At 35.5% G+C, this 14,626-nt stretch overlaps 1 protein-coding gene across 1 annotated transcript in view; it reads left to right on the top strand.

Annotated features, from left to right (window-relative positions):
- Positions 1-13,102, top strand: part of DCDC1 (doublecortin domain containing 1) — a 321,197-nt gene extending 308,095 nt beyond the window's left edge. The window contains exons 35-39 of the mRNA XM_058160852.1: positions 1,186-1,365; positions 4,954-5,104; positions 5,457-5,566; positions 11,398-11,460; positions 12,715-13,102. Of these exons, the coding sequence (XP_058016835.1) occupies positions 1,186-1,365; positions 4,954-5,104; positions 5,457-5,566; positions 11,398-11,460 (504 nt within the window). The 3' untranslated portion in view covers positions 12,715-13,102. The remainder of the gene's footprint in view (positions 1-1,185; positions 1,366-4,953; positions 5,105-5,456; positions 5,567-11,397; positions 11,461-12,714) is intronic.
- The last annotated feature ends 1,524 nt before the right edge of the window (positions 13,103-14,626 follow it).

The raw sequence follows: 14,626 nt of genomic DNA on the forward strand, positions 1-14,626 counted from the left end.
ATCACAATATTGTTTAAACTTGCCTATTCTAATTTCTCATGCCACCCTTTCCCCTTTTCTCTTTCTTATCTGCCCTGTATCCATCATCACTTGCCCGCATCAATACTTTAATTCTTATTCTTTTTTTTAACTTGCCTCCCATATTCTTCTCTTAAATCTTTATATCTGTCTGCATTTGTATCTACATCCTGCCTAATCAATCTAAGTGTTTCTCCCATCCCTACCCTTTTCCACTGTCTAGCTTTGAAGTTATCAGCCCTAACCCCTGTCTCCCTTCCCAAAGTAACTTCCTGCTCCTCCCGTTCTCTTTTCAGATTTCTTAAAATATTTGATTCATCAAACATTATTAATTATTAATGACTCCTCTCATTATCTTCTTTCCATTGATTCCTCAATTCTGTTTTTCCCTCTATTCCTTATGTTAGCTCCTTCCTTTCCTGGGCATCTTATTTATTACTCATTGTCCTTTGTATGATGTTTTCCAACTTTTGGTCTATGCCATCCATTAATTCCATTATCACCTTATGCTCTTTCTGTATAATATCCTTTATGCTTTGAAACATCAAATCCATTGTGATCAAAGTTCCACTCGTTTGCTCCTTCTGTTGCATCTTATTTAGTTTTAATAAATTCCACTTCTAGTCAATAGCCTTAGAACCATTTATTCCAACCTGAGGTTACTCTTCAAAGTGTCCACTAACCACAGTTCTCTATGTTCCATAAATAGTCAGGTCCATTTATATAGTCCAGGGAGTTATCCAAGCCTCTTTAAGTCACCTTTCTAGTTTCAGTCAAATAGTTTAACATACGGGGTCACTTTAATTAGATATCTTCCTTGTTCTCATGTTTAAATCTCCAGTGGTCATAGGGTAGATGTATATAGTCCAGTAAATATTTTCACAGTCCTTTAAATGGGTATTCCCAGGCTTGTATGTTTGCAAGATTCAATTCCTGTTTGGCTTCAGGGAATAAAAAGTATTTAGGGCTACTTCTTACCCAAAAATTGAGATAATGCCTTAAAATGCTCTTGCTTAAACAGAAGGATAAATATCAGTATTCATAATTCTAATGTAACATACTTTTTGTTGCTTTATATTCATTCCGTGTGGCTTTGCAAATTGTAAACTATCATACAGAGTTAGCCATTGATTTAAACTCCATGGCTTTGATTCTGTTTCACCCTAGATGCACCTTTCAGAGCTTGAAGCACTGCAGTTCCAAAGAAGTGCTCCCTTTTCTCCTAAATTACTTGCAAAAAATGACAAGGGTCTCTACAAGCAGCCCACAACCAAAAGAGTTTGGGCTTACCCAAATGGAAACATACCTGACAAGGGAGCACATGCGTGGGGAAAATCAATGACAGAGGTAAAGAGCATAACTTTTCTTTAAATAAATAAAGGAAATAAATATTGAGGATTGCAGCTTTAAATACAATTTCAAAAAACATCTTAACTGCTACTTCATAGTGGCGAATATACATCAGTTGCTTACAAGGTAACCTTATCATGCTCGCTGCATCATTGTGTTTCTTTTGCTTAAAACAAAGGTTGGAGATATATGGCAATCCACTGGATGAGGAACAAAAAAATCCTCACCTTGATCATGCTGGTTAGACCCTGAAAAATATATTTCATCAACTTATGAAATTTCTTTACTGATTTCTGTCCTTATACAATTGTATAGAGGTAGTCCTCAACTTAGAACCATTCAGTTTGTGACCAACTGAAGTTATAATGGCACTGAAAAAGATGACATATGACAAAATCTATGGAGATTCTCAATCATCCAGGTCATGGTTGTCCCAAAGTTGCTTTTCAAAAGGCAAATGGACTTGCTTGACAAGAAAGCCAAGTTGCCTTTTGAAAAGCACCTTTGCATGACTTATGACTTAATTTTCAGACTTACAACCATTGCAGCATCCCCATGGTCATGTGATCAAAATGTGGATGCTTGGCAACTAGCATGTATTTATGATGGTTGCAGTGTTCCAGGGTCATGTAATCACCTTTGGCGACCTTCTGACAAGCAAAGTCAATGGGGAAGCCAGATTCATTTAGCATCTGTGATACTAACTTAACAACTGCAGTGATTCACTTAACAACTGTGGCAAGAAAGGTTGTAAAATGGGGCAAAACTCACTTAACTGTTTTGCTTAGCAAATTTTGGGCTCAGTTATGGTCATAAGTCAAGGAATACCTGTACAACTTGTTGTATAAGTTCCTTTAATTATATACTTTACTTGAAATTACTCTGTCAATTTAGATAATTCTCTGTATTTCTTACACTCCCCACATGAATACAATCTAATGTCTCCTTAAGACAGAAATTTAAAAAAATATAAAATACTTGATCAGCCTTTGATCATATTGTATGAACAAAACAGTATTTTAAAGGGATTTTGGAGTAACAAATTAATTTTGATTGTGAAGAATTCCAGGTTAGTTATTCCTTGCATTATAAATTTCATGGCATGAGATTCTGATAATAGACACGGTGGCTTTAATGGCTTGCAAACAAGCATTGTTGGCACTTCTATATTTTAATCCAAAGTACTGCATGATCCCAAAATAAACAAACAAGCACACATTTACACACTGATATGCAGCTACATAAATGCTTATATTCTCATTTCTTTTTGATGTAAACAACAGCATCGCATTGCACCTGTGTCAAAAGCATTGAGGCGCATAAACAATTAGCCAGTGACATCACCATTGCCTGGGGGACACCCACCTGGGGGCTCATTTCAGTCCATGACAGGAGTTGGAGCAAAGAATGAGAGCTCACTCCATCCCTATCGCAGCACTCAAACCTCAAACAGGGACTTGTTAACCTCCAACCCAGCATCCTAACCACGCAAGCCATTGTGCTCCTTTAAGTAAAAGCATAATCTTATGCAAAGCAAAAGATTAAGTATTAAAGAGAAAAATTTAAAAGAAGGAGCCAAGAGAAAGGAAAACTATCCATCAATAGTTAACACCAACACCATTCATTACAGGTAGTCTTCAATTTACAACAGTTCATTTAATGACCGTTCAAAGTTACAACGGCATTGAAAAAAGTGACTTATGACAATTTTCACAGTTATGACTGTTGCAGCATCCCATGATCACATAATCAACATTTGGATGCTTGGCAACTGACTCACGACAGTTGCATGTCCCAGGGTCATGTAATCACCTTTTGCAACCTTCCGACAAGCAAAATCAATAGGGAAGCCAGATTTATTTATTTATTTATTTATTTATTTATTTATTTATTATTTAAATTTGTATACCGCCCTTCTCCCGAAGGACTCAGGGCGGTTCACAGCCAAGTAAAAATACAATAAAATAAATACAAATTAAAATACAGTTAAAAAACTTATTAAAATTGGCCACAATTAAAGTTTAGAACTAAAACCCATTAAAACCCATAAAAACACTAACCCAGTCCAGCGCAGATGAATAAGTAGGTTTTAAGCTCATGCTAAAGGTTCGGAGGTCCGGAAGTTGACGAAGTCCTGGGGAGTTCGTTCCAGAGGGCGGAGCCCCCACAGAGAAGGCCCTTCCCTGGGTGTCGCCAGACGACACTGTCGCGCCGATGGCACCCTGAGGAGCCCCTCTGTGAGAGCGCACGGGTCGGTGAGAGGTATTCGTAGCAGCAGGCGGTCCCGTAAGTAACCCGCCCTATGCCATGGAGCGCTTTAAAGACATTCACCAACACCTTGAAGCGCACCCGAAGGCCACAGGTAGCCAGTGCAGCCTGCGCAGGATAGGTGTCACTGGGAGCCACGAGGGCTCCTCAATCACCCGCAGCTGCATTCTGGACTAACTGTAGCCTCCGGATGCCCCTCAAGGGAGCCCCATGTAGAGAGCATTGCAGTAGTCCAGACGAGACGCCACAAGGGCGTGAGTGACTGTGCACAAGGCATCCCGGTCTAGAAAGGCGCAACTGGCGCACCAGGCGAACCTGGTGGAAAGCTCTCCTGGAGACGGCCAAATGGTCTTCAAAAGACAGCCGCTCATCCAGGAGAACGCCCAAATTGCGCACCCTCTCCATCGGGCCAATGACTCGCTCCCGACAGTCAGCCGCGGACTCAGCTGACTGTACCGGGATGCCGGCATCCCCCGCCCCCCCGTCTTGGAGGATTGAGCTTGAGCCTGTTCCTCCCGGCTTCCAAACACCGGGACAGCACTTCGATAGCTTCATTGGGGTGGCCCGGTGTGGAAAAGTACAGCTGGGTGTCATCAGCGTACAGCTGGTACCTTACTTAGCAACCATGTTACTAACTTAAAAATTGCAGTGATTCGATTAAGAACTGTAACAAGAAAAATCATAAAATGGGGCAAAAGTCACTGAACAAATGTTTCATTTAGCAATATAAATTTTGGGCTCAATTGTGGTCGTAAGTCAAGAACTACCTGTATACTTCTCCATCCTTGTTTGTGGAAGAAGTCCTCATTTTTTCCTCAGGTTTACTATAATGTCCAAGTATAATCTTAATTATTTGGTACAAAAGTATTTGTTTTAAGTTAGTTGTAAGTTATGGCTAAAAAAAAAAATCAACTAATTCTGTATAAATGTTCTACAGCGATTAAGAACTGTAACAAGAAAAATCATAAAATGGGGCAAAAGTCACTGAACAAATGTTTCATTTAGCAATATAAATTTTGGGCTCAATTGTGGTCGTAAGTCAAGAACTACCTGTATACTTCTCCATCCTTGTTTGTGGAAGAAGTCCTCATTTTTTCCTCAGGTTTACTATAATGTCCAAGTATAATCTTAATTATTTGGTACAAAAGTATTTGTTTTAAGTTAGTTGTAAGTTATGGCTAAAAAAAAAAATCAACTAATTCTGTATAAATGTTCTACAGCAGGAGTGTCTCTGCTTTGGCTGATAGTTTGAAAACTGTACATTCTGATTTACTGTCAAAGAGACTTCTGAATAGTAATGCAGTTTTAATATTTCAGCTACTTGACAGTTGTACAACTCATCTAAAAATGTCACAGCCTGCAAAGATACTATATACACTTGATGGACACCAGCTCCAATCATGGGAAGAAATAGAAAGAGACATGATTGTTTGCGTTTCTACAGGACATTCCTTTCTGAGCCAAGAAGGTAGTTTACTCAAATGTTAAAAGGACCTTTGGAAATTCTTAGCAATCTTCTACATAATTAAAAGTGTCATAATTATGAGATTGCTTGTAATGTTTAAACATGGGTTTGCACATCATACTTATGGGTAAGAGTACTGCCCATAATGAGGTTTCCCTTCTCCTTCTGATCTAATGTCTGAATCTGGTTTGGTTTCTGGAAATGTCAGGTTTCTGAATAATGCTCAAGTTTACAGGAGACAAAGAAATGGAGTTATAACTCTATAAAACAACCTTAAATTAAAATTGTTCATGTTTTAAGACAGAATTAAAGAAATCAATTTCATTCCTGAAATGCAATTCTGGTTTTTTTTCAGCTGTGAAGCATGAGATAGAAATTAGAGCTCATTATGCAAGAATTCGGAAGCAGCAAGGTCCAGAATCTACCAACATTGTTGTTTCGCCATCAACAAAAGTTATAGATCAGGTTGTATCACCATACATTGTATAACAGTAATAATCCTATATGCTTATATCATTCATTATAAATTATTTCTTCCTGCTGCTCTTGTGAAGTAAGATTTAATTGAGTTAGATGGGTTCTGTTAGGGCTCAGATTCCATAACCATCATCATGACAAGGAAACTTTTGGTAAGAGCATTTCAGATTCAAATGTACCCTAACTTAATTAGTATAAAATTGATTTAAACAAAGAATGCTGGATGGTGAGGCTCCAAAGAAGACCCTTTTCTGCCACGGACCTTGTCCTCTGGAACATCATGCCTCCTGAGATTACATTGACCCCCATCCTGCTAGCCTTCGGTAAGACTTTGAGCCTGGGATTCCAGTATGGGATGGAGCCCATTTCTTGGTTATGCTATGATTCAATAGAATAGAATAGAATAGAATAGAATAGAATAGAATAGAATAGAATAGAATAGAATAGAATAGAATAGAACAGAACAGAACAGAACAGAATAGAATTTTTTATTGGCCAAGTGTGATTGCACACACAAGGAATTTGTCTTGGTGCATATGCTTTTAGTGTACATAAAAGAAAAGATACCTTCATCAAGAATTCTAAGGTACAACACTTAATGATAGTCATAAGGTACAAATAAGCAATCAGGAAACAATCGATATCAATATAAATTGTAAGGATACAAGCAACAAAGTTACAGTTATACCATCATAAGTGGAAGGAGATGGGTGATGGGAACGATGAGAAGATAAATAGTAGTGCAGTTTTAGTAATAGTTTGACAGTGTTGAGGGAATTATTTGTTTAGCAGAGTGATGGCATTTGGGAAGAAACTGTTCTTGTGTCTAGTTGTTCTGGTATGCAGTGCTCTGTAGAATCGTTTTGAGGGTAAGAGTTGAAACAGTTTATGTCCAGGATGTGAGGGGTCTAAATTACCATAAATAATTTAGTATTTATATATTTGTGTATATAATATATTTATATATAGTATATAATATATTTGTTTTCTGAGGTTTTCATGGGTGTTTGTATGTAGGTCTTTGGTTATTCGGGTTTTCTCCCGCGTAAAATTGGAAGTGCCTTGGCGACGTGTGATTGCAGCTGTTTCTTCCTTTTTAACTGCTAGTGGGGGTTTGAACTGATTGGGTGGGAGCTTGGCTGTGCTCTGATTGGATGAGTTTTTTTTGTGCTCTGATTGGCTGGGGGTGTGTCCTGTTTGGGTGGGGGCTTGGTTGTGCTCAGATTAGTCTGAGTTGCAGGGGGATTTGAGCTGGTGAGCTGCATTGCTGTTGTTTGGCTTCGTGTTTGTGGTTGTGCTACATCAAACAGCTGCAATCACAAATTGCTCCCAGAAGCACGAAGCTGAAGCCTGAAGATGACGAATGAGACTTCGTCGAAATGTCGCCAAGACACTTCCAATTTTACGCGGGAGAGAACCCGAATAGCCAAGGACATATATATATATATATATATATATATATATATATATATATATATATATATATATATATATATATATATATATATATATAATATATATTATATATTATATATATATATAAAATATATTAATATATAATATATATATATATATAATATATATAGTATATATAATATATATATAAAATATAATACTATATTTATATATAGTATTTATATATTTGTGTCATATATACAGATGACACAACAGTGATTGGTCTCATTCGAGACAATGATGAATCTGCATATAGACGAGAGGTCAAACGACTAGCCTTGTGGTGCAACCAAAACAATCTGGAACTGAACACACTCAAAACCGTAGAAATGGTGGTAGACTTTAGGAGAAACTCTTCCACACTTCCACCTCTCACAATACTAGACAACACAGTATCAACAGTAGAAACCTTTAAATTTCTAGGTTCTATCATATCGCAAGATCTAAAATGGACAGCCAACATCAAAAAAAGGATGTTGTCATTAAAAAAGGACAACAAAGAATGTTCTTTCTGCGCCAACTCAGTAAGCTCAAACTGCCCAAGGAGCTGCTGATTCAGTTCTACAGAGGAATTATTGAGTCTGTCATTTGCACCTCTATAACTGTCTGGTTCGGTTCTGCAACCCAACAAGAAAAACAGAGACCTCAGAGGATAATTAGAACTGCAGAAAAAATAATTGCTACCAACCTGCCTTCCATTGAGGACCTGTATACTGCACGAATCAAGAAGAGGGCTGTGAAAATATTTACAGACCCCTCGCATCCTGGATATAAACTGTTTCAACTCCTACCCTCAAAACGCACACCAGAACAACTAGACACAAGAACAGTTTTTTCCCGAAGGCCATCAATCTGCTAAACAAATAATTCCATCAAGACCGTCAAACTATTTACTGAATCTGCACTACTATTAATCTTCTCATAGTTCCCATCAACAATCTTTTTCCACTTATGACTGTATGACTGTAACTTGTTGCTGGCAATCCTTATGATTTATATTGATATACTGACCATCAACTGTGTTGTAAATGTTGTACCTTGATGAACGTATCTTTTCTTTTATGTACACTGAGAGCATATGCACCAAGACAAATTCCTTGTGTGTCCAATCACACTTGGCCAATAAAATTCTATTCTATTCTATTCTATTCTATTCTATTCTATTCTATTCTATTCTATTCTATTCTATTCTATTCTATTCTATTTCCATTTGTTTTAACGTTGTGAGCTGCACAGAATCATGTACTTGAGATGTGTGGCCATATCAATTGAATAAATGAAATGAATTTCCTTAACTTGTTTTTATAATTCCTTCAATAATATTTAACAATATGTAACACACTGAAATATGAGGGGATAAGCTAGTGCCATTTCTGGATCCAGTTTTCTTGCAAGTTGATTACTCATGGAAGCAGCCTTCGGGTATTTTAAAAATAAATAGAAGTACAAGAACCAACACAAGCCTATTTGTGCTCTACAATTTTATTGGAATTATTTAATCCAGATTTTTTTTCAGTCCAAGGCGGCATTTAGTTATGGAGAATGCCTTACTAAAATGGTTTGGGTAGCTATACATTGTGCATCCACATGAACATCAAATATACTTTCCATGTTAATCATGTGCTGGTAATATATGCTGACTATTTCCACATTTCTCACTGTCCATATGTCACTGCAACTGTTTGGTTGAACCAAGAGACCAGTTAGATTAAATGCCTATAGTGTGTGCATAAATTTAGAAGCAGGGAAAGCTTACTTATACGGAATATCCCATTAATTCTCCTGCTTGCCTCCTGTTGTAGAAAAGCCATAAAAGAAGCATCGCTTAGAACAGTTGCTGCAGGCAGCTCTGTGATGACCTGATTAAAGATTCCCATTATGTGTTTTGGGTGAGAGTGAAATCTCAGCAGGAGTGATTCAGCAGTAGGGACTTAATTTCTAGAATACCTTTAAGACATGCTAACGTATATGTACATGCACACGGTGAGAGAAAGAGGGAGAGGGAGAGGGAGAGGGAGAAAGAGGGAGAGAGAATAGTAAATATAACTTCAGTCACTGAAGATACGTTTAAAGTTAACTGTTCCTAAACTGATGGCAGGAGATAGCAGTTTTAACAATGCAATTTAGTTTGGTTCTTATTTTAAAAGAAAACTGATTAGAAAGATAGAAACTCTTTGGACACAGAGAGAAATCTCAGTTATTTGCTGTAACTGTATTTTTTTTATAACAAATTTTACAGTTAGTAACCGATGAGTAGCAGAAAAATATCTGCAAATCTTTATTTATGTATTTATTTATTTGTATCCCACTTTTATTATTTTTATTCAAGGCAACAAATGTGTCCAACAATCTTCTTCCCCCTATTTTCCCCACAACAACAGCCTTGAGAGGGTTAGAGTTGATAGAGAGAGAGAGAGACTGACTGACTGAGTAGCTCTAAATCACCCATGGCTTTCATGCTGAAGTGGGATTTGAACTCCCACTGCTGCCTTAACCACTAGACAAAACTGGCTCTTTTTTTATTTTTATTCATTTCCCAAAAAGTTAAATAATCTTTTGCTATAACTCTACATTGTATAACATATATCTGAACTTCAGTCTGTAGTATTCTTCCTTGAAAGGCATGTTAAACTTAATTTTCTGTAAGCTGAATAGTTTATCAATAGTATAATCTAAATAATTTAAATAGATAGGTAAGGGGTCAATTCAATAGTTTTGCTGCTCTGTAAGTCATAAATAAATATATTTTAGGATATCTTAACAGATATGAATGATGACTGATTCATAGAACATTTTATATTTATTTTTAAATTTAAAAAGCTCTGATAGATGTTGGTAAAACAAATCATTAACTCTTTGACAAATGTTGTAAGGGCAAATGAAGCATAAATTTAATATTTAAGATTTGTGATATTTACATCACTGCTATATATGCTCTTAACAAATTTGTTTAATTCAAAGATTATTTTGGAATTCAAAGCTGGAGCCTATGAAACTCAGTTTACTTCAGAGTAGACATACTAGAGTTGCATTGCTAGTTAAAGTTCAGATTAGTGCTATCAACTACATTGAATATCTATTTTTACTGATGCCCATAATTAAAGGGGAAAAAAACCGTTCTGTCTTTTGTATTTGTGTATGTGTGTCTTAGTGTGAGTGTTGACTCCTAGTGACTGCCTGGACAGTCCTTGCAATATTCTTGGGAAGATTTTTGAAGTGGTTTGCCATTGTCTCTTTCCTAAGGTTAAGAGACAATGACTGGTCCAAGGTTCCCCAGCTGGTTTCATGCCTAAGGCAGGACTAGAACTCACAGCCCCTAGTTTCTCTTATCAGAATATTTGAAAATGGGCTTTTCCTTAAGTTTGTTATGATCCCTTACCAAAATGTTGAAATAATAACCCAAGAAAGCTTTCTTCCAAAATAGATATATCATTATCTGCCTCTTTTCTAGTCCTCTCTTTGTAGAAAGTGATTGGAAAACTTTAAGATCCCTTCTCACCTTTTTAAAAAAATTCTGTTTGAAATCTTGCTCATATTTAATTCCTATGCCCTTTTGAAATATCCTGTTCTTCTCTAGGAATCCTAGCAATTAAACTGTTGTGCAAAAATTACTAATAAAATAATAAAGATAAATAAATAAATAAATAGAGCTGAGACCCATATCTTTACTTGTCAGCTTCTCCAGCATGGGCCAGGGAAAACAAATAGTTTTAAAATCAGAAAGAAATTTGACAATAGCAAAGCTTTGTCCGTTATTTAAACAGTCCAAGATAGCTTGGACTCCTTATACCTATTTCCCTTATGCCTAAATAACAGATTGAATTTTGAGTTGTTGAGTTTTTTGCCTACATTTCTTACCACAGAGTAAGAAGCACATATACTGTGCTCAGGACAAACTGTGATATTAGCCAGGATTAAAAACTGAAGTTTCCTACGGTTACTAATCTAAGTGCATGCAATTTATGATGCATTTATTATTGTAGCTGTCAAACTGGGGTTTTTAAAATGGTTTGAGAACATCAAGTTTCTTTTTTAAAAAAAAAATCTAATTTTTTGTACATAAGTAACATTAAGGACTTTTAGAGAAAAAGAGCAACATCTTTGAAACAAATAATGAAATAAGGTAATCAAATGTAGTTTTTCCCTTAAACTTTTTAAATATTTTTCCCACATAAATTTGATTGAGAAACATTTTCTCCCCAAAAAATTGTTAGAAAAAAAAAGGAAAAAATTACAGGCAAAATTTGTTAGGCAAAAAATTGTTTTGAATATTTTGATTTTGAAGTCTTAACAAAATCATGAATATATGAAGTAATGTAAGAAATTCAATAATATTAATTATTTCTACATATTGTTATACACAGCTCAACATGAATAGCTCTCTGTTGGCTCTTACCGGAAGACCTCATGAAGATGTCAATGACTAGGTAAGTGTTTTCCTGAAGTTAAAAAAGAGAAAGAAATCTAGTCTTTCTAACTAACTCACTTCAGCAAAGGATCATCCACAAGTAAAGCACTCTACAGAGAAAGAAAATTCACTAAGCAAAAGTATCTATTTCCCTTCCCAGAGAACATAAAATGGTGGTGGTGATTGACCACAGAATTCAGTAATTATGGGGGAAAGCCTATAATTTTTGACATTAAATCACAAGTGAATGTTTCCAGCAGAGAAACATTCTGTCCTAGAAGAATGTTTTTCCTACTACATCCTTTATTTTGCAGATAATTGGACTTATTTTATCATATGGATATTAACTACATATTTCTTTGATACAATATACAGAATCAAGATACATTAAGCCCTCTTCCTCCCTAGAAATTTATGATATTTTCTAGCATCATCCAGCAATTTAACACCTAGTCTCATTACTGTTTTATTGGCACAACAATAGTTGAACAACACTAGAAGATGCTAAAAATTACTAGCAAGAAATTGGCTTTAAATTAATAAACAACTGTAAAACATTTTAGAAATGGGACGGAACTGTCAAGTAATATGTCAAATATTGTTTATCAGTAAGAAAGCCATATCTCAATCACTGTTGAATGCCAACTATGGCTACATGTTGCCTGTCAAGACCACCAGTACTTATCGCCTGTAAAATGCTTTAAAATGCTGCAGTAGAATATCTAATGATGTTACATTTCATTAGACCATTTATCCAATCAGAAAAAAAATCATTTAACCTAGAAGCTTATCTTTATTAATGGCTTCCAGGTGTTCCAGGAAATGAAGAAGCAGGGAAGAAAGACAAATGTTTTCTCTCTGTATTTGCCTTTAATCTGTATTCAAAAGCATATGCTTCTGAAGATTGAGTCATACATATCAAGACTAATCACTATTGATAAGGGTTTTTTATGAGTGTGCCTAATCCATTTTAAAGCTATGTTTTCTGAGAAATAAATTCCATTCAGTTCAGTGAAGCGTGTTCCCATGGAAGTGACTAGGACTGCAACTGAAGTGAATATATGTTTATTACATTCATCTATACCAACCAGGATGTGAAATTTCAAATGCTGTAGTGAAAGTGAATATTAATGTCAAATATAGATATGGAACATACATAATATCTTCTCATGCAGAGAATATTTGATATTATTTTACTTCAAAACTTGTGGGTAAGAAATTTGGAGGAGTATTTGGAAATAAATATATATCAGGTCTATCTTCTTTGTTGCAGTTTCTTACCATGATAAACTCAAGCTCCATATTATCTGTAGAAGGAAGCAAGAATGTCTCCAGTTGAGCTGTGATCAGATTACAATGTGCTTTCATTAATGTGCTAACTGCTACATATCTAGCAGTGTCCTGTCTAAAAATTTAAGAATATTGTATATATTGGATTGAACCAAATAGGGCAAGGTAGATATCCATTTTTTAATTAAATGCAATACAGTTACTACTAAGGAAAAGTAATAAGTCAATGTTCTAGTAATTCCCCCTAGTTTTAATTGCCCATTTTTCATTCTATAATGTTATTGTATATCTGAAAAAGATTATGCACTGTAGGAAGTATGTCAATGAAGGCATGTGCCACGGTGCACATGTATCATAGTATATAATGCATAGCCAAGAAGAGTGTTTTGATAAAATATTTTGCTCTGTTCCATGGATAAGCATTTCTCTATTTCTGCTTGCTATGAACTCTTGTTTTTCATTAAGTTTAAAAATAATAAATTTTTACTTTCTCCAAAAATATTGTACTTGTGACATGCTTTTATTTTTACCTTTCTTAGATTATATATCTTCAGACATCACACTTTTAATACAATTAACAAAACAGAAACAATATTATTACAAATTTGACTTTGTAAAGAAAAAACTTGTATTAACATTCTACTGTTTGATTCCTAAATAATGAAAACTATTTCCTAGCAGTCATTGTTTTCATTCTTTTTACATTCATTTGTTTTAAGGAATTTTTTTCTACTTGAAAACTCTCCACTGAAAGTACATTTAGATTGTCTCAAGCATTCTAAACATGGGATGACATTACTTTGCGGATTACCACTAACTCTCTTTTAGGCTTTCTTAAGGCTATCCACCATATCTTCCCTATCTTCATTGTTACTTCTAAAGCTAGTTGCTATCAGTAGTCCCTATTTACTTCATAGACAATTGGCTGATGTATAATACCTTCCTAAGCATTCAAATCTTCATCAAGGTTCAAAGTGACTGGCTTTTTCTATTTTTTCTATTTTTTAAAAAAAACACGGGTTGTAGATAGCACAATAGCTGGAGATAGGTAGGTATATGAAAGATTTATCAGTGATTGAATCACAATTCAGACAGTTGCCTGTCTGCCAAAGATATTCTTCAGCATGTCACAGCTCAACTTTCCTTCAGAAAATGTCTGACTAGAAGTATATGTTCTCTTCTGATAATTAATATTATTGCAATATAGATAGCAGGCTCAAAAACCAAAGCAATTATACAATAAGCTAGCTTTAAAACTTGCTAAGTAATTATTTCTAGGCCTGCATATATCATAGGTACAAAGAGAAAAATGACTCATGCAATTAAACCTTCTTGTTGTTTCTTGTCTAGTGACACTACACCTACTGTATGTATTCTTACCAAAAAATAGATGACCCTTGAATTGATTGGTACTTTGATTTCCTGGAAATTCTAGTGATTTATCAGAAATTTTCTCTGGAGATATTCAACTTCATTCTTTTCCACCCTCACTTCTTTCCTCAGATTCCCCCTTGAATTTTGTCTTTTGTTTCAGAAAGGACTCAAATTTTCTATCTCCAGTTGAGGGAGGGACTAGAATAAACTGACCTGGTCTGAGACCAAAAACCACATTTCACTCATAGATATGAATTCCTTGTCTGGCCTTTCTGGTATGTGAGTTGGCTGACTATGAAGCGATGACACGTCTGCATTTTGTTTTTACTTTGCTGCACGGATTACTTTTATTTATTCTGCTGGTATCAGTTATTATTATAATTGACATATATACACGTAACCAAGATGGCTATGTTTGCACAAAACTGTCACCAGTCCTATTTCAGCCGTGAATGTTCCTGGGCGCTCTTTCACCTCAGCAGCATGGGGTGAGATCCATTGTTTATTTTCAATCAATGGTA

Source organism: Ahaetulla prasina, chromosome 1 (genome assembly GCF_028640845.1).
Source record: "Ahaetulla prasina isolate Xishuangbanna chromosome 1, ASM2864084v1, whole genome shotgun sequence".
Classification (NCBI taxonomy): Eukaryota; Metazoa; Chordata; class Lepidosauria; order Squamata; family Colubridae; genus Ahaetulla; species Ahaetulla prasina.